The sequence below is a fragment of the Xenopus laevis genome, chromosome 6L, assembly GCF_017654675.1.
Source record: "Xenopus laevis strain J_2021 chromosome 6L, Xenopus_laevis_v10.1, whole genome shotgun sequence".
Classification (NCBI taxonomy): domain Eukaryota; kingdom Metazoa; phylum Chordata; class Amphibia; order Anura; family Pipidae; genus Xenopus; species Xenopus laevis.
Genome location: NC_054381.1, coordinates 40,719,211 through 40,746,377, shown reverse-complemented (window position 1 = coordinate 40,746,377; position 27,167 = coordinate 40,719,211). Strand labels below are relative to the sequence as shown.

Below are 27,167 nucleotides of genomic sequence, written 5' to 3'. Positions count from 1 at the left end.
AGTACGTTGGCAGTTGCATCACAGCACACGCCACCCTCCCATAACTTAGGCAAGCGCATGTACAAAAAGACCAGGACTCCAGACCGAAAAGGGATAGGCAGCAATTGAAGGTACGTGCCGGGCACCCCAAAAGCCTTGTGCCCTAGGCATGCTCCTACTCTGCCTACCCCTAGTTCTGGCCCTGGTAGTTATGTGGGCACAGGACTGGACTGGCAATCGGTGGGTTCTGGCTGCTATGAGGTGAAATAGAAAGTCACTATTAAGTGGGCTGCTGGGACCTGTTTGGGCCTCTTTGTTCTTGGAATGCCAAGGCCTATTTTGACTCCCAGTCCAGACCTGTGTGGGCAGCAGATGAACATAAGCAATAGGGATACCGTGTGAGGTGTATGTGAGGGATTACTACATTCGGTGACAGGTTAAAAGCACAGGCAGCACAGCACATGAACCAATATAGATATAAATGTAGATATAAAGGTATATATAAATGTAGATATAAATGCAATCAGTGCAAGGCTTGTAGTAGCATTTTCTATGAGCCGCACAAATGTGGTAACATTATCCTTATACATAGGCAAGAGATGTTCTGGATCTGTTTCTGCAAACCGGTTTGCAGTGCTATGCCCGCCCCTCCCCCAGGAGGCAGGGGAGTGTCCGTGTGTCTGACAGACAGAGGTAAGGCTTCAGTCGCACATACACATCCTGCTCATCGTGTCGCTGCTGCTGCTGCGGATACTTCCCTGTATGTCCCGAGCCCACCTGCAGGTAACATGTACTCGACTGGCACTGCGGCAGCAGCATGACCGTGGGGCAGGTGAGACGGAGGAAGATGCAGCCCACGTCGGATAGTAGTGGCCCTATCAGCTTGTCCCCAACTGGACCAGGAATTCCTTCTCTCAGCCGGAGTCGCAGTGTCCGGGAGCAGCAGGCGCAGCTGAAGCACAAGCTCAGAGAGCTGCCATCCCTGCTGAAGAGCGGCCTGACCCTGCGGAGACGGAGTTCTGTTCATGCCCCCTCACCTTCCTTATGTGAAAGCGAGGACACGGCTGTAGCTGGTCCCACGGGCAGTCCGGTAAGTGACACCCTGTGCTGATGCCTTGTAGCACCCCTGTCTTGTCACTCCATCACCCAAAGAGCTCACGTGCTCTGCACCTACACCAGTGCCCCGTCATATGTCATTGCACCCTGGGTCACATGCCTTTAACCCCTATGTTATATCATTCCTTTAACCCCTATGTCCATGCCTTTAACCCCTATGTTACATCATGTATTTAACCCCCATGTTCATGCCTTTAACCCCTTTGTCACATCATGCCTTTAACCCCTATGTTCATGCCTTTAACCCCTGTCACATCATGCATTTAACCCCTATGTTCGTGCCTTTAACCCCTATGTTACATCATGCATTTAACCCCTATGTCCATGCCTTTAACCCCTATGCCACATCATGCATTTAACCCCTATGTTCATGCCTTTAACCCCTGTGTCACATCATGCCTTTAACCCCTATGTCACACCATGCCTTGGCACCCAGTGTCACATGCCGTTGCATCTGGTTTTTTATTTTATTTTCTATTTATTGCTATATTTGCTGTTTGCACTGATGTGGAATGCTAATGTGGCACTGCCCTACTTTCTGCATTTCTGATACAGTGATATGAAGGTTGCATTGCTTTCCCAGAGCTTCCCTCATGCTTCCCAGGCAGCCTGACTGTGCAAGTGTATGGTTATGGTTAGGGAGGGTCATACCTGGGGGTCTCCATCCGTTATAGTCCATGAGATGATCCTCCTCAGTCCCTCACAACCTGAACTCCATGTCACACTCACAATGGTCACTTACACCAATTACAATTCAGGATCCCAGGGCTGCCAAATGTGGTCACAACACCACTTTATTTATATTGCCTGAAGGACAAAATGCAGAGGGATCTGTTGACATTAGTGACTCATGCCATGAGAGCTCATACAGTTTCCAGTGACTGTAGATTCAGCCTTGGGGAAAAGCTATAGATAAAAACTGCACTGTTTACACCCAGAGGGAATTGCAGCATTCTAAACCTACACGTGGCCTGTTTTTTTGTTTTTTTACATTAAGGCTATGGGCACACAGACTGGAGGCTTCCAGCTGCATATTTTTTCAGGCTGAGAGAAGCAGATCTGCTCAGTGCTCCGGCTCCATTGTTTTGAATCCGATTATCCTGTGTGCAGTCACACACAGTGTAGCTGAAGCTGAGGTCAGCCCAGAAAGGGTTTTTTAACAGTTTTAACATTTTATATTATGTCTGCACCACTGGAAGGGAGATATTTCATTGTTTCAAAAGTTAAAACCATCCAACAGACCAAAACAAATATACGTATGGGATCTGTTATGGAGAATGCTCTGGACCTGGGGTATTCCAGATAATGGATCTTTCCATAATTTGGATCTTTATACCTTAAGTCTACTAGAAAATAATTTAAACATTAAATAAACCCAATAGGCTCCTTTTGCTTCCAATAAGGATTAATTATATCTTCGTTTGGATCAAGTATAAGGCACCGTTTTATTATATTGATTATTTGGATAAAATGGAGTCCATGGGAGACGGCCTTCCCGTCATTCGAAGATTTCTGAATAACTGGTTTCCGGATAACAGATCCCATACCTGTACTATTTTGATCTGTAACTACACTGATGCTCTTTACATTGAAATCATTGAACATATTTAATAAAAGTATTTTTGAGAGCTATTTTCAATTATGTTTTCTTTTATTTGGTAAAATGATAATTTAGGGCACACATCTAATTTTTTTAGTTCCTACATTGCTGTGGTTGGAGTAACGCTGTCCCTTTCAGGACACGTTTAAAAGTGAATGGGGCTGTTTTGGGTGCTCTCAACAACATACTTTTTAAGTTGCTCAAAAAACAAAGTGCCAAAGCATGCGAAACAGCTTCCCATAGACCCACACTGAAATTGCAGTAATCATTTACACTTGTTTCTAGACAAGCGCATAAAAAATTGATGACTTTAATGTTATAGTGTGATTTTGCTAGTCTAGGTACAATGATGCATGGTATTGCAATGAGACATGTGGCTAATGGCAGTGAGGAATGGTGTGAGGGTCAGTAGCACTGTGATGTCATAAAATAAAATATCAGTCATCCAAAATTAGTTCCAAGAATTTCTAGGACAGGTAATAAGTTTTCACCCAAAATCTCTTTCTGAACTCAAGCTGGGCTTTCAGATGTATCTAGGAAAGTAAGTAGGAATTATCTCTGATTTACACCCGTTAGGGTGATGGCACATAGGGGAGATTCGTCACCCATAATTAAAACTTTGCTACTGCCGGAGGCTTATTTCCTGAACATGCCATAGAATAACATTAAAATCACTGCAAGTAAAAAAATGAAAAGGGAGGCATTTCCCCCCGGCTTAAGATAGATCACTGGGAATATTAGGTTGTACTTGTGGCAAACGTAAGGGCAGATTTATTAATCTACCCGTATTAATTAATTATTAATTGAATAAATTAATTATTAATTGAATAAATTAATTCATTATTCATTTATTAAAGGTCAAGTTGTAGTTAACCTGAAAAATTAGTTCTCAAAGGTATTTTTCAGTCAGAACACGATGACTTTTGAATTTTTGGGTTAAAAATAAAAACACCTTTAATTTTTCGGGGTAAAAAAAATAATTTTTTGAGGTTTTGTAAAAGAATTTTTTTTTGAGTATTATTATACCCCGATGCTGGAAATAGCTTGAATCCAAAAATACTCCAGCTAAAACCTGTTAAGGTCATGTAGAAGTCAATGGCAGAGGTCCTTTGAACCATTTGATGATGTTAATAGCCTTCATCAGATTTTTATGTCGGTTTAAATATGAGTTTTCGGGTTGTTCACCTCAAATTCACTGATTCGAGTTTGTTCCATTCAAGTTTTTCATTAAATAAGAAGAAATTAGAGTTGTGCGGTTATTCAAGGTATAAAAACCTTGAAACCTTCAAACTACTAGTTGTTTCCAGATAGATCATCAGAAATAATGACTTTTTCCAATGTCTTCCTATTTTCTATATGTGACCGTTTTTGTAATATTGAAGTGTAAAGTGTAATTTTTCACCTTCTGCAGCAGCTCTGGGATAGGGGGTCGCCGACCCTGTAAACTTTTCTAAATGGATACATTTAGTTGATACTTTTCTTTTCTTTGACCCTGCTGAGCAGAATCTCTGGGTTTCATTACAGGCAGCTGTTAGAATTGATACAATAGTTACTAATACTCCAGAGATGCTGCTGAGAAATGTATCAACTAAGGGGCAGATTTAATAAAGGTTGAGGTGAATTTTCGAATGAAAAAAATTAAAATTTCGAGCTATTTTTTGTGTACTTCGACTAGGGAAAAGTCCAAATTCGATTTGAATTTGAAAAAAATTTGAACTTCGACTTCGACTATTCCCATCTAAAACCTGCCTATTTGCTGTTTTAGCCTATGGGGGACCTTCTAAAACCTATTTGGAGTCAATTGGTGGACTTTGAAAAATCGAAAAACTTCAAATTGAATTCGATCTAATTTGCTATTACTTCGATTCGTACGATTCTAATTCGGCCGAATACGGACCTATTTGATCGAAAACCGACCTATTCGACCAAAGAAAAAAACTTTGACTTAATTTCAGTTGGTCTTTTTGCATTCGAATTTCAAAGTTTTTTCAATTTCGAAATTCGACCATTGATAAATATGCCCCTAAATGATGCAAAATTGTAACAGTTTAGAGTCTGCACCTGAATTACTGATCTCCCTGACTCAAACACCAGAGACCATGAACATTCAACTTTAACCTCAGATTTTGGAAAAACAGTAAAAAATAAATAATGGAAAGTAATTGAAAAAATCTTTATTTCTGGGGAACAATCTAAAAACAACTGAATTGAAAAAAGTGTTTGGAAGGTGAACAACTCCTTTAATGTTATGCTATGGAATGCCCTTCTCAAGAGTTGGTCAGTAGCAAAGATTTAATAGTGGGTAACAAATCTCCCCATGTGTCATCACCCTTACTGGTCTTGGGGTCAGGGCACATGCTCAGATTCGGGGAGATTAGTCGCCCGGCGACAAATCTCCTGTTCTTCGTGGGCGACTAATCTCCCCGAACTGCCTCCCGCCGGCTAGAATGTAAATGCCAGCGGGATGTCGTTGCGTTTTCATCCCACAGACTGGGGTTTTCCTGGATAACGGATCTTCTTTATCTTAATTCTACTAGAAAATCATGTAAACAATAAATAAACCCAATAGGATTGTTTTGCCTCCAACAAGGATTAATTACTGTATATCTTAGTTGGGATCAAGTAAAAGGTACTATTTTATTATTACAGAGGATAATTTTTAGAAATTTGGATTATTTGGATAAATAGAGTCTATGGGAGCCTTTCTGTAATTCGGAGCTTTCTGGTTAATTGGTTTCTGGATAATGGATCCCATACCTGTACTTACGCTGAAGAAAGAGGATGGCACACACAAGTAGCAAATGTGCTAAAACCTTATTGTTTTTATTTTGATCTCCAACACAATGTTTCGGAGGTACAACCTCCTTTATCAAGTGTTCTCCGAAACGTTGTGTTGGAGATCAAAATAAATAAATACTCTTGAGAAAGATCCCTGTGAGGGATCAAAATGTTGAGTTAAATAAAAAGCTTTTCTTTATTTTGCCTGAAAATCCTGTGAGTGCTGCCATTCTTCACCTATATATATATATATATAGGTACCAAAACGGGTAGATGTTTATATGATTCTGTAAAGGACTTCTAACAACCTTTATGCCGTGAGTGCTTCCTTTTATTTTTGGACTATATATATATATATATATACGTATATATATATATATATATATATATATATATATATATATATATATATATATATATATATACACATACATACTGCTGGTTGGAAACCTTGGTGCAAGAGCCCAACTTACATACTTAATCACACAGTGTTAAGGGGGCTTGTATAATACTTACATTTGGAAAGAGGATTGAGCCTAAGGCAACTAACACACTAAGGGGTTTATTTAAGGCCAAGTTTGTGAGTTTTTTTTTCTACCTTTAATAAAATCACAACTGTAATATTTGCTTATTTATGAAAAAATCACAATCAAATTTTACATGAATTTGACAGGTTTTGTGGATTCGGGATTTTAGCAGCTTCGGGGCATAATAAATCTCAAAAAGTTTAGTTTTTTCCCCCCTGAAAAATTAAAGTATTTTTTTGTAAAACTACCCTTGAAAAACTTGGATTTTTGGAGAAAACACAACTCGACCTTTAATAAATAACCCCCTTAGAGCTATGTATTGGAGACAATGGCCCCAGATCATTAGTGTTTTTGTTACAGACTTGGTTGAGGTCACTGGAGAGCCAACATTAGGCAGTCCATCTGTTGCTGTTTAAGAAATACCTGCCACATGTATTTTTTCGATGATTTGCCTTGAGCAGAAATCTGAGCTGGCAATTGCCAATGTTATTCTAAAAGACCCAATAATATATCTATATATAGATATAGATGTAGATATATATATATATATATATATATATAACCTTAAACTGACATAAATATTTTATTAATTTATTCAGATGCACAAGTTGGGGAGCACCGGCACAGGCTTGCAAAGTAACCCTATATTTACTGGTTTACTGGCTGCTCCATGAAAAGTCTCTCGTAAGCTTCTGTAGTTACGCCTCTGCTTTATGTTAGACAGTTTTCAGCAGCTCAATGTTTGCATACAAGGAAGTGCACTATAGGTTATAGTAAAGAGTGTAGTTTATTGTTTGTTTTTTTTAAAACAAAGTATACAAAAGGAATATCCCTACAAGTCAGTAAAGTTGTATATATACTTCCTCAATTTAATCTTTAACTTTAAATTGTTCAAAGCAAATCAAACAGAAATAGTATTGGCTTATCTGTTGCTCCTTTTCCTTTCATTTCCTTTGTGCCTATGCCTTTCTTCTATACTGTGGCACTTTGCCAAAGAAGACAGGTGGCATTTCTATCTTTACAAGGAAAGTATCAATTCTTACATGGTTGATCACAGCAGCTTCCTATTGCAGCACTGTAGAAAAATAAAAATTACATAGTTACACAGTGGAAGTGGAGTAGCAGCAATTTACTCATACAATACTATACATCCACAATGTACCTTAGGGAGGTTACAAAACCTTCACAATGTACAACAATTTACATTGCAGGGAGGGAGTCCACACCTGCAAGTATTCCCATTGTGTAGGTTTATGACCTTTTCTAGTGAGGGTTAATTTTTCCATGGTACACATCTTAGTGACCTCTTTTTTTCCAGGAGGGGAGTGTTGGGGAATTGGGATCTTTCCAGTGAAATGTGATAAGCCGTCTATCATGGAATAGTGCCTTAATGGTAAGCGAGATTACTGTTTTCGGCACTACATGGTGAACACCTATTCCGAGCAGGCAGAGGATAGGATAGGCCAGAACTTGGCTGCCCGCTACTGATGATAAATGGCTCAGTACACCTTGCCGGGATGGCTGTATCCTAGGGAAGGATCACGGGGAGTGGAGCATCATGCAAGGGGCATTGGAGCAATGCAGACATAAAGGCAATAGTGTAGGAAACATCTTATTAGTTTACTCCTGGTGTAATATCATTGTACCTTATTATGCCATCACCGTTGCTTCAGTAAACGGCTCATTGTCCCCAGAAGCGGGTTACTAGCTTTACTGCTTACGAACATTGGGAATATTTTTGAAAAGCTTGGCAACCCTGCCTGGTCAAACAGCTGCCAGTGAGAAGTGCAAAAGTGCAGCCCCCAACTCCAGTGAGGGAAAATTGTGGGGGCTATAGGTGCATTGATCAGGACATTTTATACTTGCATATACGATTTGATGATTTTTTCCTTGTATTTGGTAACTGTTTTTGTTTTCCTGTAGTTGTATTCACACACTATTTCTTGGTTTCATGGTTGCTGCTTAAAGAGATACTGACACCAGAAATTGAACCTTTTTTTACATCTACCTTAAAATTTACTTTGCATGCTTCTTATAATTTTGCCATAAAGAATTTGCCCAATGCTTTCATATTACCTATCTGACTCCCTGTGATCTCCTATGAGGGGGCTGCAGGCAACAGTCAGGTTTAGGAACTTCAACTAACAATTACTTACAAAAACAAACCTCTCAGCAAATCAGCATGACCTATAGTACATTCATATTTTAAAAAGTAGTTTTTTAGTGTCAGTATCACTTTAAGGCTAGTTTAGTTTCTCTTTAGGTAATTTTATTCTCCAGAATGTTTTTTTGCCTGTTAAGCACATCAAAACCATGTTAACTATGTCAATAATTGTAGCATTGTCTAATGTATTTACAAAAGGTCTTAACATTGCTTCAGAAATGATGGGACAATTACTGGGATGTAATGTCTTAGTTGTCATCTTGTTCCCTTCTAAGGGTCAGGGCACAAGCTCAGATTCGGGGAGATTAGTCACCCGGCAACAAATCTCCTCTTCTTTGGGGCGACTAATCTCCCTGAACTCTCTCCCACTGGCTAGAATATAAATTCCTCACGAGGAAACTTCTGGTGACTTCGAAAAACGAAGCACTCCGAGTGCCATCCCGCCGGTGGGAGGCAGTTCGGGGAGATTAGTTGCCCCAAAGAAGAGGAGATTTGTCGTCGGGCAATTAATCTCCACGACTCTGATTGTGTGCCCTGACCCTTAATAGACCACATTGTTTTTGTACCTGTCCTGAGGTACTGACCTTGATAAAATGGTGTGTAGAAGTATTTGAACTAGTGGTTTGACTTGCAATTTCTGAAAGTGAAAGTTGTGGGCAGGTTTGACATAATTCTGCATTTTTTATATGTGGAGTTACAAAACAAGCACTGCTTTATATATAATACTGTCTTTGGAACTTTACCTTTATATACAGCTATGGGACCTGTTATCCGGAATGCTTGAGAAATTGAGTTTTTCCGAATAAGGAAGCTTTTCCTTAACATTAATTAAGCCAAAAACTATTGTTTTGGCTCCAGTAAGGATTAATTATATCTTTGCTGGGACCAAATACAAGGTACTGTTTTATTATTACAGACAAAAAGGAAATCATTTTTAAAAAGTGGACTTACAGTAGAACCTCACTTTTATGTTTTCCCGGGGACCAATAAAAATCAACATTCATTCTAGGAAATCATAAAATGTAGGAAGAAACGACTGTTACTTAAGCTGGCACAAAGTTAAAGTCACACATACATAAATACCAAGGACAGCAAGGCAAACAAATTAATCAGCATGAATCTGAACTGAATATTCTTCAGCAAAATCACCTGTTAAAGGAGAAGGAAACGAAAAAAATATAACCTACTCCATTTTGTGCGTCATCAGGCCCCCTTCTGAAACGCCGCAATGAAAACTGTAATTTCAGAATAGTTTTTGGCCACCAGCGTCTAGAAGTCTTGCTGTAATGTAAACTTTGGCGCCGCCATTTTCAAATAGGCACGTCACTTCCGCCCTGGGCAAGCTCCTAGAGCTTTAGAGTTAACAATAAAGGTATGCGTCCTTTCATTTTTTTTATAATAAATCACTTTAGACCTCAGTCAGATATACCCGTTCGCTGGATTGCTTTTTATCTTTATTAGCAGCTTAGCCCCTCAGCTCCTGCGCTTGCTCGCTGACAAGCTGTAAATTTAAACCAGAGCGAGCGCAGGAGCTTTAAACCTCACTGAGTGTCCTAGGAAGCAGGATCGCGATTGGAGATAGAATGAATGAGGCGGGGGCAGAGAGGTCAGTGATGACGTACGTCTCCATCACGTGACCACAACGTCATCTCTACCAAAGGTACACATCAGATTCTAGTGCGCATGCGCAGGGCACTGCTGCTAACTATTGCGCATGCGTGTGCCCTATTCTGAGTGATTTTCGGACTGCAAACTGGGTATGATTTTATATACATGTTTAAACTTTTTTTTAAAACGATTGCTGCCTTTATATTGGGGAAGAAATTAATGAGGGAATGTTTGCTGTTAAAGATATGTTCTGTTCATTGGCAACACTTAGAGCTGAAATTTATTTTTGACTTTCCTTCTCCTTTAATCTCATACTATATAACACTGTGGCATAGACAGATGTTATGCACTGAAAAATTGAGTTCACCCATCCAGTGCATAATCACTGCTTGTTTTGCATAGAACATGAGTGTGCATAACCGCACTATAGCTACATTGTTTGTAGTACCTCATCTATAACCCCTGGCAGACAAACGGCTGGATCCAGTTCAGTTCATTCGCTAGGGTCTCCATTATTTTAATTTGGATTAGGCCGTTATACACCACTACAGCTCAGTTAAAGTGCTCCAAAATTCTGAGAACTACCTAAGACAGTGCTCTCCAACTTCTGTGTTATCGAGGGCCTGAATTTTTCTGGCCTACATGGTGGAAGCCAGTGTTGACTACTCCCTGTTTTTAAACCACACCCCACTTTAAACCACACCCAAGTTACCACAAGACCATGTCCACATTAATTGTGGTAGCACACCAAAAAAAGAAATGGTTGGTGCTCACTGCAGGGATAGCACTTATCACTCATATGTGAAAAAAGTTGTCATATTAAGACGTACCCTTAAATCCATATACCTCCTCGTCCCCTGTGGATAACAATAATTTATTTTCAAATATTAACAAACCCCCAGAACAAATACAAGCAGAGAAGGGCACATACAGGCATATAAGGGCACATACAGGCATATAAGGGCACACACAAGCAAAGTATGTCACACACAGGCAGAGACGGGCACACACAGGCAGAGAAGGGCACACACAGGCAGAGTAGGGCACAAGCAGGCAGAGTATGTCACACACAGGCAGAGCAGGGCACACACAGGCAGAGAAGGGCACACACAGGCAGAGTAGGGCACACACAGGCAGAGTAGAGCACACACAGGCAGAGTATGTCACACACAGACAGTATGGCACACACAGGGAGCATAGGTAAGGAAGAACAGAGCAAGATACAGGAAAACCCATCAGGACCACTCTAAGGTGTACTTCATACAGTGGCACAGTGCTGGTGCCCCATTAGCATTTTGTATAAAATGTGAACAGGTGGGCAGTTTCAGTCTGGGTCTCAGGTGTGAACAGTACTGGGTTTAAGAATGAGAACAATAGAGGTGTCACAGGTGTGAACAATGCAGGGGGATAACAGGTGTGAACAATACAGGGGATTAGTCTGAATTTGAGGTTTAAACAATGCAGGGGCCAGTTAATCTCTGTAGTGATACCGTTTAAATCTTACACATGGTAAGCAAACACAGCAGGTAGGTGGAGGGCCACACAAGGGGGGTCGCGGGCCGCCAGTTGGACAACCCTGACCTAGGAATTACCTAAATACATAGGGGTATATTTATCAAACAGTGAAGTTAGAGATCGCCACAGTCCTCTAGAGTGAAATTCCGTCACTCTCCATTCATTTCTATGGGATTTTGAAAGGTGTTTTTATCAAAGGACGAACTTTCACTTCCACCCATTGATAAATACTCTTCTAGAAATCCCATAGAAATGGAGAGTGGTGGAATTTCACTCTAGAGGACTTTGGCGATCTCTATTTACTCTTGTTAAATGTACCCCTTAAACTTTGGATTTGCAACCACACTAGCAGGCTTAAAAGGCAAAGGAGGTGATTGGATAGTAAAATTGCATCTTATGTTTTGCTGATTTGCTGTGTTGCTACAAAAGTGATATCCTGGAAAATATCACGCAGTACAACGAACTGGGGGTATCTAGTAGTCCATAGCAACAAATCAGCAGGTAGAACTTTCTGGTCACCTGTTTAAAAAAAGAAAACAGGAATTTGGTTGTTATGGGTTACTAGTCTTGGTACAAACTATGCACTTTTTTATTACATTAGCTTGATATTATACAGTTTTAACACTTATTTTTCACTTATACACTGTCATCCAAGTTTCGTTCCCATGAAAATCTAAACAAACAAATGTATACATTGGTATGCTCATTTCTGGCCTGCTGCCTCCTCTACTGACAAGTCCAAACTGCTGCAGCTCCTAGAATCTAGCCATTAGAAAAAACCAAAGTGCCATACTGAGGGTATCAGGTCTTCTGGATATTTATGGGTCTATAGGGCTGCTGCACCCATCAGTTAATCTGCACCCTGAACTCTTGATGCTCTCATCTAGTGGAGCCTTGGCTTCTTCCACTCCTCTGCACTACAACTCATGTGATCTTGGAAAATGACTTGTCCAGATATGTACACAAGTAACGTAATCTAGAAAGGAACTTGGATTGATATATATACATAAAGCAACTGACATAGCTAGTCAAACACATAACCAAGGTAGACCATGACTCACATCACCACACTAGTCCTGACTAGATCTGACTCACACAAGTCTGCTCGACTTCCCATTACCTGTACAGACTGCTGTATATATTTACCCATAAATCTCCTAGAGTGTGTACTTATATATTTTATTTGGCGTATAAGTGACATGGTTGTTGAACTTGATAAAATTCTGCTGAACGGAAGAATGTTGGATGCATTCAGGAAAAGGTACTGCAATAAGATCATGTTTACACACACACGTAATACGGATGAAGAGTATCCGTATTACAGTACATGGATTTAGCTCTAAATGTTATTTTATTGGTTTAGTGTTTAGGCTTATGGCAGCCAGAACTCTGAAATACACCAGTTGGGAAGTGCCCCTATCACTGCTACCTCTTATTGCATTCACTAGTTTCTACAAAAATAAAGGCATTTATTGGATTCGTCCAAAGTTTTGCGCCTTTTCCCTAAAAATGGTAACATTTTAAGGGGTCAATTTTGTGTACTTTAGATGCAAGTGCACTGTGCCCATTGAGGGAGCAATGGAGCTACTGCCTGCTCCGGAGGTGACAGTTGGTCCATGGCTCCCCTGTGTTGATAGGCGCAACTGCATGTAATTTGGAACAGGAGCCAGGAAAGACTGAGCAGCACCGAGTGCAACTCTGCAGAGAGCTCCTTTAATAAATTTAGTTTTATACGCAATTGACTGCCTGGAAATTTGCACAAATGCAACTATAACTTACCCCTTTAGTATCCAAAAGTTTGTTAAACAGGTATGGAACACATTCAGAATGCTCAGGACCTGAGGTTTTCTGAATAAGGGATCTTTCCATTACTTGGATCTCCATGTCTCAAGTCTACAAAAAATCATTTAAACATTAAATAAACCCTACCACATTGTTTTGCCTTTAAGGATTAATTATATCTTAGCTGGGATCGAGTATATTATGCTCTTTTATTATTACGAAAAAAAGTAAATAATTTTCAAAAATGTTAAATATTTGATTATAATGAAGTCTATGGGAGACTGCCTTCCCATAATTCAGAGCTTTCTAGATAATGGGTTTCCGGATAACGGATCCTATACCTATATATCTTTGTAAACATATATGCCAATTTGTCTAAAATACCCTATTGTAGTGATGCTTATTTTTAGCACTATAATATGATACGATAGTGTCATATGCAGTGTCTCATCAAGCCAGTTCAAGCAGTTTGAATAGCCCCTTTGCAATTTACATCATGGGGGTTATTTATTAAACTCTGAATGCCCAAAAAAGGAAAAATTAGGGATTTGTTATACCCTGAGGATGGAAAAAATCAGAATCCGAAAATTCGGCATCTCAGAACTGCCGAGGTTGCATATTAGTCAAATGGTGAAGTTCCGAAGATATCTTGATTCGCGCTGGTTTTCGTGCAATAGTCCGAATACTTTGTGGTTTTCGGACAAAAACCTGAGTTTTCGGGTGGAAAATCAAAAAAATATGTACGATTAGTTTTTTTTCACGTTTTTTTCAGGGTTTTTCCAGCACAGGAAATTGTTTGGAAAATGTAATGATAAATAAGGGGTAAATTGCTGAATTGCTGACCCCCCATTCCCCCCCCCCCCACAGCAAAATGTTTTCAGCCCACCCCTTAAACCTTGGGGAATCTAAACACCCTCTGCACATTACAACGCTAAAGGCAAAGTGGAATATTGATTTTTTGATAGTCTTGGCACTCCCACTGAGACTGCTGCAGTTTTTGTTTTCTCTGTCATCTCTCTCTATGTCCATGGAAGAAGAAGGCTGGTTCAGAGAAATAAATCCCAATAGCAGTGTGAACACTCCTACACATTTTGCTGCAGGATCCTGGCAGCTCAAACACAGCGTGATTTCTCCCGACATGCCACCGGCCTCTTATTTGCACAGGGCAAGCCTGCCAGCAACATGCATCTCATTAGGCAGAAGCTCCATTAGACCGCTTGAAGGTGAATGTGACAGCACAGAGCAAATACAAACATATACATTGGTGATAGAACAGCTTATGGGTGCAGCTGCTTGTTGCCCATACAGCATGTGAGGCACCAGGAACAGGTTAGACTAGTGATACAGAGTCAGACAGTTGGATATTTGTAGTCTGATATTTTGTATACTAGAGATGTCTAACGGCTCCTGAATTAAATGCAAAATGCAGACCATAGCATTTCAAGGGTCAACGAGTGCACAATGGGATTACTGACGACCGTGATAGAGATCACTTGCCTCCAAGATTTTCACTTTTGAGGGCAGAGACGCTCTCAGGTTCGGGGAGATTTAGTCGCCCGGCGATTAATTGCCTCTTCTTTGCTGAAAAAGGCAGAATCCTGGCTGAATCCCGAACTGAATCCTGGATTCGGTGCATCTTTACTATCAATTATGATCTCATGCAGCTTTATCTGTATGTATACATAGTACCTTGCAAAAGTATTTACAGTAGACCAATAATTCTTTCATTTTGTTAAATAACATTTTACCGGCCCCTTGAATTCCTGCCTGGCCCCTCTAATAGTGGTCTTGGGTGCAACACACAAAGTGTCCCCTGGAAGTAACACGTGGTCTTTGGTACAACACACAAAGGGTGCCCTGGAAGTTACACTGGTTCAAGGCAGGTGTTAATTCCAGTGCTCCCTTGTATTTTCACTTTTCACCTTTTGCAGCAATGGAGACACCAGTAGTGATGAATGAAATTTTTCGGTGAAAATTATGCATATAGACGCCCATAGGGTGGAAAAATTAGTCGTGCGTCAAAAAAATTGTCGATCATCAAAAATAATTTTGTCGTCAATAGCCTTCAATGCATTTCAGTGAATTTTTGCCGTTTCGTGAATTTTCTGTGAAGCGAAATGGATCAGATTCTCCTGTCACTACACCAGCAATGTTTTAGTGCAAGGTGCAAATATAGTGGTGAGTACATAGGCCCTATTGTATGGCTGCTTCTTATCAAGTCCTACATTTTTATCTTGGTACTTGCGGCTGTATACCAGCCTGTCCTTATTTCAATAGGACAATTCAAATGTACTTACCCGGAAGGAGGCAGGACTTACCAAAATGCAGACTGAGACATTACTTTAAAAGGTACATGCCTATCTACAAGCACACTTCTTATGTTTATGCATCTAACCATCTATATAGATAGTGTAAAATTTGCAATTGTCATTGAATTTACAAGAAAAACAAGTTACTGTTGTTTACACCCCAGCAGCCTGGAGGGGTGCTAACAGGATTACTTAGAAAAAACTGGTTAAAAAATTTACTTTTTTTAGGGTAATGGCAGACTTCGGTCTTATTGCCTACGTGAAATTGCCTTGCACGTGGGTGACAATCAAAATACCTTTCCATTCCAAAGCGTTGGAATCTGTGCCAGAGCACAAGCTTCCTAGATCGAAAATGCTCACTGCTGCCTTTCCAGAGGAGGATTCTATACCAGACCGAATCCGAAAATTATGAAATTGGGAATCAAAACAAACAACATATTATCCACATTCACCTCTTCTCTGGTTGAGCAGATATTCTCTTGTCTGTTGATAAATACATTGATTTTAATATGGACAGGACAGCACTTTTTTTTTTTGTAGACACAAAAAAGCCTGCTAATTAGCCACAAAAGGAAGCAGAATCAAGCTATGCGGCATCTGTTGATTTTTCTGATCAAGAAAGTCTTTAGTGCACAAGAAATGAAGCGCAACTTGAAATTGCGTGCTGTGCTTAGAGCCAGCAAGATGCCAAATGTTAAACAGTAGCTAAGAATATTAATATTTCATTTAGCTTTGTCTTCCCCTGTAGTCAAAATAGGCTTTTGATTTAAAAAAAACAAAACGGTATATTACTTTATTATACTTAACAAAATGTGAAGTACAGTAGTTATGTGCAAGGCCAAGCTTTCTGTGTGTAGGTTAAACTCATGACATGCACACACAGTGAAAGGTCTTCTGTAATGTAAGTCACTCCTGTGTCATGAATTTTAATTTAACTGGAAATGTGGCCCTTTTAATGTAGAAAGCATAATTGTGCTAGAAATCCCATCACTCATCCCCATCCAAAGGCAGAATTGAGTGAGGTGTTGGGGAACAGTAATCAGGTATGTCAGATGACAGCAGGACCAAAAGCATACATAATATAGATGCTTGCTGGGTTCCTAAATTAGCAGGCAGAACATTAAAGGCCACCTTCCTTTGCAGACAGTTTCTTTCAAGATCTTTAGACCTCATGCAGATTATTATGAGTCACGTCAGCCTGCAGTCAGAATGCCAACTGTCACTTTTCACACAGCATGCATTAAAATGGGAGACACTGATTCATGCGTAACATGTGATTCAACTGCCAGTGTCATAAGGTCTCAGCTTCAGTCTGATTCAACCAGTCGCTCCCCTAGACAATCCATTGCATTTTACATTGAAAAATGTGTACAATATGTTCTAATAACTGTGTGCAGCTGTCAAAATCTAGTTTGAAGGGAATGTCTCGTAAAACCAGAGACTAATTCACTTTTAAATGGTCAGACACACGCAGATAGCAATTTAAGTTGACCTATTGGCTCACTCTATAATAGCATAGATAAAGTAATTCACTTTATTATGGACTCTATGCTATTAAAGTGGACCCGTCACCCAGACATAAAAATCTGTATAATAAAAGTCCTTCTTAAATTAAATATGAAATCCAATTTCTTTTTTTTATTAAGGCGTTCATAGCTGTTGTAAACTCGTTTAAAAATATCAGCTGTCAATCAAGTATTGCCTACCCTGCCTCTATGCCTAGGCATAGAGGCGGGGCAAGCAATTACTTTCACTTTCCATTCAGCACTTCCTAGATGTCACCACTCTCCCTACATTACATCCAACTCTCTTAACGATTTAATTGTGTAACCAGTGCATGGGGATGGACATTGGGTCCCTGTCCCCTGGTGCACAAACAAGATTCTGAGATGATACAAGGCTTGTCTTAATAACAGTGTCCACAAAATGGCTCCTTCCTGGTTGCTATAATTATGAATTCCCAGACTGATGGAAACAATATTCAAATAATTTATACAGTGTAATTAAAGTTCATTTTGCTTGACTAACATGATAAAATAGGATTTGGATAATTTTGTTTGGGTGACGGGTCCCCTTTAAATAAATGATTCTGAATGCTAAATGAGAATATATATTTGTCTTTGGTATGTGTTTTTTTGCATAAAAGAAATCGGATTTTTAGTTAAACTTTAGTTCCTGGTACAGACCTAATCGTGTGATTCTAGTTCAGTTTTATCTGGAAAAGAGAAGTTAAGAAGATAAAAAAAATGAGCAGAGAAGAAAATGTAAATGGTTTTGTGATTAATCATGGAAAAATGAACAGCACTCTGTAGTATCTGTATGTATCGCTTTACATTGTCTTGAGGCCTGTAACAACCAATGAATTACAAAAGGACTAATAATGATGCCTCATTTTGGCTTTAATGACAGCTAGAAGCTGGCAGACAGGTGGATAAATAGAATTTAAATGTATCAAGACTAAATATTTTTTCCAGTGCCAATATAATTTACTCAACATAGACATTTGGAGCTTTGTAAGCCACACTGGTCAGACTGAAGGACTTTTGGCCAGTAGGGATAGCAAAGGGGCCTTGCACTACAGGACCCCCGCAACTACAGGGGCTGCTGCTTCTATAGTTACAGCTCTTGGTGCAGCTTTAATGTGTGTGTTATTGTAGATATGTTAACTTTATCTTTAGACATCACTGCTAATATGCATGTGCAATGTTTAATAAATCATTTTTTTGGGTCATGCATTGTTTCTTGACATGCAGATAAACAAAGCACATTTGGTAAGTTGACTTCAGAGGAAAGAGTAACTGTGTGTGTCAGGCACCCTGCATAAGATGTTTACCTTATTGAATTGACAGAAGGCTAACTGGGAAATTCAAATATATTCTTAATTTTCATTCTGCTTCATTGATTAAAACCTGACAGCTGGTGAGACCTTTTCTTTGCCTTCCAAAGTCTTTGTTGGCCAGGTTGTGTAACCTGAGACTATTTGGCTTGCAAACCCACCTGCACAGCTACCTCTTTTGTATGCCTGACCTTAAGGCAATTAATCAGCCGTCTGTTAGCTTTGCTCCGTTGTGGTTTCCAACTTTTTTCCCTGTAATAAGCAGAATGAAGGCACACCAAGCCTGATATGCTCTTCTGATTATTATCTTTTTATTGTTTGTGTAGCTACTAACATTTCCCATGGAACACCTCTAATGACATTCAAATCCCAAGGGTCACTGTTTTACAGTTACACCTTTGGGGAGGGACTTATTTATTTAGGGAACAGCTCAATGCAATGACTGTTTGAGCCATTTGTTTCATAGACTTGCCTTTAGGCTGTAATGTAAATGAGAAGGTTTAGGATTTGCAAACAAATAAGCTCTTCTATACATTCAGCACCTTATCTTCCCCCAAATTAGGAAAAAGACCTATGGTAGGTATATTGGCTGCAGCTGATACATTAAAGGAAAGCTGTACCAAAGCTTGGTCTTGTATGAAAACATTTTTAATTACTGGCCAGAGGGAGAAATTCCTGTGTATGTGATATTAAAGACAGAGGGATAAGCTGTCCTTAATTTATATAAATAAACAGTGGTTGGTGATTCAGTGCTGCTCCTAAGTGCTTGTGAAGTGTGTAGCTGTGAGAGGCACGTACAGTCTCTATTCATTGGACAAATTGTGTGGAAAATATAAAAATAATGGAGCTTGTAGAGTCATGGCTGGCCCCAAGATGAGGTGCTTGAGAAGCACAAGGGTATCCTGGGTAGTTAAGAGAGCAGTTTTTAATCCACCAAGCACTGGGATAGGGGTTGGATTGGTTATGATACAGAGGAGAAACCAGGGGTGTAACTGCAGAGGAAGCAGACTCTGCTGGGGCCCAGGAGGTATAAGGGGTCCCATAAGACCATAATTAATGGACAATTTAAATATATATTGGTAAAACAGGACAACCTCTGAATATTTAGGGGGCCCTAAAAGGAATTTGCTGTGGGGCCCAATAAAATCTAGTTACGCCACTGGGAGAAACCTAACAAATTAACTTTTTTTTAGCCTAAGTCAATGTCTATGTGTTGTTTTGGGAGTTAGACTGCTGGGGGGCAGGAGCCCCCCAGCAGTCTAACTCCCAAAACAACACATAGACAACTCATTGACTTAGGCTAGGAATTACAGTTGTAAAAACTTGTTTTTTTTCAAATATGGTATCCTAGGAATGATACATTGTTGACCTTCTTTTATATAGTTGCCACCTGTCTGGTTTCAAACTAGACATGGGGTAGGCAACCCGCGACTCCGGAGCCTCATGCGGCTCTTCATCCTACTTGCTGCGGCTCTGTCTTGCGGCTTTGCCTTGTCCTCTATACAGCCCTCGCACCTGCTGGCGGTTTCTTAAGTGTGCGACTTCGGTAAGCTAACGGTTATGTTACCACAGTCGCACAATATATCAACAATGTATCATTCCTAGGATACCATATTTGAAAAAACAAACAAACACGTTTTTACAACTGTAATTCCTAGCCTAAGTCAATGAGTTGTCTATGGGGCCGATTCACTAAATTCGAGTGAAGGATTCGAAGTAAAAAAACTTCGAATTTCGAAGTTTTTTTTGGGCTACTTCGACCATCGAATGGGCTACTTCGACCTTCGACTACGACTTCGAATCGACTATTCGACCATTCGATAGTCGAAGTACTGTCTCTTTAAAAAAAACTTCGACCCCCTAGTTCGGCAGCTAAAAGCTACCGAACTCAATGTTAGCCTATGGGGAAGGTCCCCATAGGCTTTCCTAAGTTTTTTTGATTGAAGGATATTCCTTCGATCGTTGGATTTAAATCCTTCAAATCGTTCGATTCAAAGGATTTAATCGTTCGATCGAAGGAATAATCCTTCGATCGTACGATCGCAGAATTTGCGCTAAATCCTTAGATTTAGCGAAGGATTTCAATTCCTAGTCGAATATCGAGGGTTAATTAACCCTCAATATTCGACCCTTAATGAATCAGCCCCTATGTGTTGTTTTGGGAGTTAGACTGCTGGGGGGCTCTTAACTTATTCGGTCTTGGTGCACTTTGGAGCAATATCGGGTCCTGGGAATGACACCTTTAATTTTTTTAACAATCCTTTTAAATGTAATACAATATAAATGTCAGTCTGCCATTAACTAGACCTGCAGGGTATTCCTTATTTTAGACTGAATAGAGTAAGTACCTGTATCTCTTATTATCAAACATTTATGCAAGCTGTTGTCATGGAAACCTCAGTATCCTGCTGGTATTCAGAAGGCATATGTGGATGGTAGCGTACTAAAATACTTGGAGATAATGTTATTATATTCCATTGTGATCAGATCAGGTTATGTTTTTCTCTAATGTTGATCTGTGATCGGTTATCCAGAATGGCCCATTATGCAGCCCAAAAAGACCTTGAATGGCAGCCCCCCATGGCTATTTTTCAGCTAAAAACACAGAACAGAAATAGTTGTCATTTAAAATGTTATTAAATCATTACTGTTCTCAATTTATTCCCTTAAGGAGTAAATGTAGACGTTCTAAGAATCACCCTATGTGGCTTAATATAGAAGTAAAGAAGTTAATAGGAAAGAAGAGAAAGGCATTTAAAAACTACAAATCTGTTGGGACAGAAGCTGCATTTAATGAATATAAACACTATAATAATTGTAAATCAGCAATCCGGAAGGCAAAGAAAGGAAATGAAGAGTGCATTGCTAAGACTAACCCCAAGACGTTTTATAAATATATTAGTATTAAAAAGATGCAGGTTGAGAGTGTTGCTCCATTAAATAACAGTACTAGTATGGTTGTAACAGATACAGAAATGGCAAATGTGCTAACAACTTATATATTTCAACCAGGGTTGGTTGCCAGGGGCGACAAAAATTTGCTTCTGGTAACTAATAGTTCAGAGATTAGTCGCTCCAAAGAAGAGGAGATTTGTCGCCAGGCGACTAATCTCCCCGAATCTGACGTGTGTCTCTACCCTAAGGCTACACATTTATTGATATTGCTGCTTTTTATTACTCCTCTTTCTATTCAGACCCTCTCCTATTCATATTCCAGTCTCTTATTCAAATCAATGCATGGTAGCTAGGATCATTTGGACCATAGCAACCATATTGCTGAAATTGCAAACAGGAGAGCTGCTGAATAAAACACTAAATAACTACAAATAATAAAAATTGTCTATTTTTTCCAAACTTACACAATCCTTAAAGGGGAAGTAAACACAAAAATAGAATTTTTGTCTATTGAAAGGAATCACTATTCAAAGCAATACAGGTATGGGATCCATTATCTGCAAACTCATTATCGATAAAGATCCAAATTGGAAGGCCAATGCCCATACGCTTCATTGTAGTCAAATAATTCAAATTCTTAAAAATTGATTTCCCTTTTTCCTGTAATAATAAAACTGTACTTTGTACATGATCTATTTAATCCTTGCTGGGGGCAAAATAACCCTATTGTGTTTAATTAACGTTGAAATAATTTTTTAGCTCATTTGAAGTATGGCAATCAAAATTACGGAATGATGTCCGGTTAACCCCAGGTCCTGCGCATTCAGGATGAAAGGACCCATACCTGTCTCTGTCTATCCCTTTCTATTCTTCCCTAGTGGTTCTGACATTTCAAACAATGTAGCAAAAGCCAATAGCAGACCTGTGAAGGAGCATGCAATGCTGACTTCCGCTACATTGTCTCAAGAGACAATACCAATGCTGCTAAAAGCAACAGAAGGATATTGCTCCCAAGTTCAAGTGCATTCTCAAATAACTTTAAATGAGTTGTTCACCTTCCAGCACTTTTTGAGTTCAGTTGGTTTCAGATTGTTTACTAGAAATAGATTGTTATCCAGCATGTTTGGGACCTGGGGGTTTCCAGATAATGGATCTTTCTGTAATTTGGATCTTCATATCTGAAGTCTGCTAGAAAATCATTTAAACATTAAATAAATCAATAGGCTGTTTTTTCTTCCAATAAGGATAAATTATGTCTGGGTTTGGATCAAGTACAAGGTACTGTCTTAGTTATACAGAGAAAATATAAATATATAAATATGCATTGCCTTTAAATGTCCCTATGAAATTGAATTCTGATTTAGTCTGAATTTCTCAAAATCATGATGTATCCATTTTTTTCACAAGAAGGCAAATCTGGCTGAACAACATTTCCCCGGATGGCATGTTGAGACGAGCTATGGGCAGGCATCTTGGCTGTGAATTTCAGCCTTTCCATTGCTTGACAGAAGGAGCTGGGAGGCAAAGTGCAGGGAAGCATGAATTTTGTAATGTTTTGCCTGAGTAGACACTAAAGAGGTAGAAAAGGCATGAACCAAATGAGTATTCATGTGCGTGTCTACCTTTCACTACTAAAGTTGATAGCTTGTATTCAATTATTTACCGCTCCATTTAAAAGTTGGAATGAGATTTGCCTCTGAAGGGTGTCACAGAAAACTTTAGCACCCTGCTGTTCAGAGCAGCCCTCCTTCCATTAACCAGGAGCCAATTTAGTTAAAGTGTTGGTCTGAATGGTCTTTGAAGCTTTCTATCTCATTGGACTTGCCATATATGGGGCAGTAGATGTTGTAGGATACTTTGGGTGCATCTGCATAGTCTGTTATACTACTGAGGTGATAATGATGTTGTGTATATAGTACAGTTTAGTATAGTATAGTATCTTCACATTTTAAGTCTACTAGAAAATCATGTAAACATTAAATAAACCCAATAGCTTCTCCAAAGTCATATCTAACAGGAGCAAGACGACTTGCATTCCATATGCGTCCATCAGACAGTTCATATGTGTATGGTCCTCGCTGGCGTCTCACTTCAAGAGGTGTAGTAAATTTAGATTGTCCTTGTTTCAGTATTCCTGTTTTCTTAATTCTGACTAAAGATCCAGGCTGAAAGTGTACTTCTCTTGCACCACGTTTTCTGTCAGTATAAGCCTTGCATTTGGCTTGTTGATGTTTTACAATGTCAGCAGTAGATGATTTTGTCACAGTATTTTGTGCAAAGTTGATGTCTGCAACATGTAACTTGCATGTTGTGCATCTGTCTGCCATGTAATAATTCAGCTGGAGATGATTTGGTTGTTGCATGGCGCGTTGCTCTGTAGTTATGTTGGAACTGTGTTGTAAATACTTTCCAAGATTTCCCAGTAAGATTTGCTGTCTGTAGTGCTTCTTTCAGACTTCTGTTGAATCGCTCGATTTCTCCATTCGCTTGTGGGTAATACACTAAAGATTTCCTGTGCACAATATTCCTCTCTCTCAGAAAGAATTCAAACTCAGATGAGACAAACTGTGGTCCGTTGTCTGATATTAACTCCTTTGGATTACCTTCTCTGTTGAAGACTGTAGACAGAAATGTTATTACTGTAGCTGATGTTATATGAGAAACAAATGCAATTTCAGGCCATGTACTGTAATAGTCTATCAAGGTTATAGCAAATCTACAATCTATAGGAACATCTGTAAAAGGACCGACAATATCAATAGCAAGTTTTTCCCATGCTGAATCAGGGAATGGTACTGGTTTTACATCTGGTCTCAACTTAACTTTGTGTACAAGGTTCTTTGCACAACCCAGTGAAGTGTTGCTTTGTGGTGAAATTTTAGACACAGGCTGTGTGGCAAGCACTGGTGCCAGGGGTGTAACTATAGAGGAAGCAGACCCTGCAGTTGCAGGGGGGCCCAGGAGGTATAGGGGCCCAACAAGGCCCTAATTTATATACTGTTTAAATAAATATTGGTAAAATTAGTCAACCTCAAAACTTTTTGGGGGCCTGAAAATTAATTTGCTGTGGGGCCCAGTAAAATATAGTTTCGCCACTGACTGGTGCTGTAGTAATGAGCCCATCCACTAATGGTAGGTTTAATGCAGCAAAGAGATCCCTTCCAAGTATAGCAGTACCCTTATTCACAATGTAAAAGACACATTTTGCAGTATTTGATTCAAATTGTACAGTCACTGGCAAACAACCAAGCACAGGGATTGGATCCTTTAAGTAACTGACCAGTTTCAGGGCAGGCGCAACAAGCGGTATTTCAAGAAAATATCCTTTGGTAGTATAGAAACAGCTGAACCTGTATCAAGCATCAGGTTAATGAAGTGTCCTTTGTCCGCAGACGCAGTATTGACACAAAGCTGCTACAAATTGTTCTGTGTATTCACCATTACGTTGTCCACGTTGGCTGAATTTATATCTTTCAGCAACCACATTTACTCTTGGCACAAAAAAGTTCTTTATAGCAGTAAGAGCAGTTTTATAAGTATCATCAGGTAATGGTAATGTATAGAATATACACAGTCCCTCTGCTCCCAGGCAGTGAATAAGTAAAGCACGCTTTCTAGCAGCAGAAATCTAGCAGCAGCAATAATGTAATTTTCAAACATATGGATCCAAGCAGTAAAAGGTATGGTAGGCTCATCAGGGTTTGGAAGGAAAGGTGCGGGCTGCTGCAGAGGTAGAAGAGCCATCCTCGTCGCCATTTGTTATGTTTTGGGTAGCAGAGGATGAGTAGAGTATAACAGTGCTTTATTAGCAGACTCATGCAGGCATTATACAACAGTAACTTTCACTTTTAAGCTACCAGGAAGTATGCATAGATAAGTATGAGCACAGTGACATCTACAGACCATTTGCATGAACACCACAATATGTTAAATATCACTATCTTTATGTGTTTGATTCCAATGCATGTGCTGAGACTAGGGATAAGCGAATTTGACCAGTTTCGTTTCGCCAAAAATTAGCCGCCGGCGAAATGTCGCAGCCGCCCATTAAAGTCTATGGGCGTCAAAAAAAATATTGGTGCGCAGCAAAAAAATTTTGGCGCACGTCTTTTTTTTTTTTGGACGCACGTCTTTTTTTTTTTTTTTTTTGACGCACGCCGATATACAAGTCTATGGGCGTCATTTTTCCGGTGAAACTGGGCGAAAAAATTCACCCATCCCTAGCTGAGACCAGTTTTGAAGGTGAAATGTTTCCACCAGTTTGTAAAGGTTGTCTCTTATTGATTAATTGCTGATCCAGATGCTTGCAAAGCAACTCTTATCGATTGTTTAGAAATTGCCTTTTATGTTGCATTTATTGGGAAAGCCCTAAATAGCAAATCTATACAGTGTATGAATATGTATTCTGTGGAACTGGGCAGGAGTATACAATTCTTTAGTATTGCGTCTGAAAGAAATTTATTGAAGCCTATTTTAATATTCTTGTTTGAAGTCATGTATTTAAAAGGGAAGGTGTGGGAAGATTTTGTTTGCTAAGTATGTGCCACACCTGTAATTTGCAATATAAATTTTTAAAAATCACCCGCAGCATATAATTCAAAAAAAAAAAAAAAATTCATGCTAATCATCTTCATAATTGTCAACAGTCCTCAGCACAATATGGGTGTGCCTTGGTTTTTCAGATGGTAAACTGGGGTCAGAAAACTTCTAATGCAAGTTTAAGGTTGTAGGTTGTGTTTCTGTGCCAGGAATGGAGGCTATTGTTTTGAGCTCAGGTTAATATACCTCTGTCTACAGAGCCATTGTAAGGGTTCTTCACATTGATAAATGAACACTATGGGGCAAATTTACTTATGGTCGAATATCAAGCGTTAATTAACGAAGTCGAAGGATTTACCGCGATTCGAAGTCTAAGTCGTAGTCGAAGGTCGAGGTAGCCCATTCGATGGTCGCCAAAAAAACATTCGAAATTCAAAGTTTTTTCCATTCTATTCTTTCACTCGAGCTAAGTAAATGGGCCCCTATGAGTGTACAGTGTCTACTGCCATGTGACAAACATAATGGTCTAATGGTATGTGGTAAAGGAACATTTTATTTTACACTGTGAAGTGCACCTCATATATCTTAAGGGAAATGAACAATAAGGCGTAGTGTAAAAACATGGAGCAAAAGTGCTGTTTTGTTGTGAAGTATGTATACCAACAGGATAGAATGTGTTTCACACTCATTATGCTCATGATGTAATTTGCCTCTTTACTAAACATTACAGGTATGGGATCCGTTATCCAGAAACCCATTATCCCGAAAGCTACAAATTATGGAAAGACCATCTCGCATAGACTCCATTTTATCCAAAATTTATCAAAAATTTTTTTTCCTCTGTAATAAGTATCTGGTGGCAATATTTAGTAGAAAATCTCTCTTAGTCCGTTTGCTCCAGCGGGGAGCATAGGGCCTCAACGACACTCCTCCAACGAACTCGGTTCGCAGCGGTCTTCTTCAGCTGAGCCCATGTCCATCCGGCTGCCTTCATTTCAGCCTCCATGCACCTCCTCCATGTCTGTCTTGGCCGGCCAACTTTTCTTTTCCCTTGTGGGTTCCACTTAAGGGCTTGCCTTGTGATGTTGTCAGAACTTTTTCTGAGGGTGTGGCCTATCCAGCTCCACTTTCTTCTTCTGATTTCTCGGTCAATGGAGATCTGTTTTGATCTTTTCCATAGGCTGATGTTGGAAGTTTTCTCTGGCCATCTGATGTGTAGGATGTGTCGTAGGCAGCGGTTGATGAAGGTTTGGAGCTTACTTGTGGTTGTCATGGTCAGTCTCCAGGTTTCCGAACCATAAAGCAAGACTGCTTTCACATTGGTGTTAAAAATACGAATTTTGGTTTGTTGTGAAAGGGCAGTGGAGTTCCAGATGGGACGTAAGGTGTTAAATGCATGTCTGGCTTTGTTGATACGGCTCCTGATGTCCTCATCTGCTCTTCCATCCTTGCTTACTACGCTGCCCAGGTAGACAAACTTGTCCACGTCCTTAATGTCAACTCCTTGCAGCTGGATTTG

General features: G+C 39.6%; 1 protein-coding gene across 2 annotated transcripts in view; it reads left to right on the top strand.

The window, feature by feature from the left end:
- The first annotated feature begins 659 nt into the window (after positions 1-659).
- The window catches only part of rapgef5.L (Rap guanine nucleotide exchange factor 5 L homeolog), a 155,099-nt gene continuing 128,591 nt past the window's right edge, over positions 660-27,167 (top strand). For both annotated transcript variants that reach the window (XM_018267362.2, XM_018267361.2), the window contains exon 1: positions 660-1,069. In XM_018267362.2, the coding sequence (XP_018122851.1) occupies positions 797-1,069 (273 nt within the window). In that variant the 5' untranslated portion in view covers positions 660-796. The remainder of the gene's footprint in view (positions 1,070-27,167) is intronic.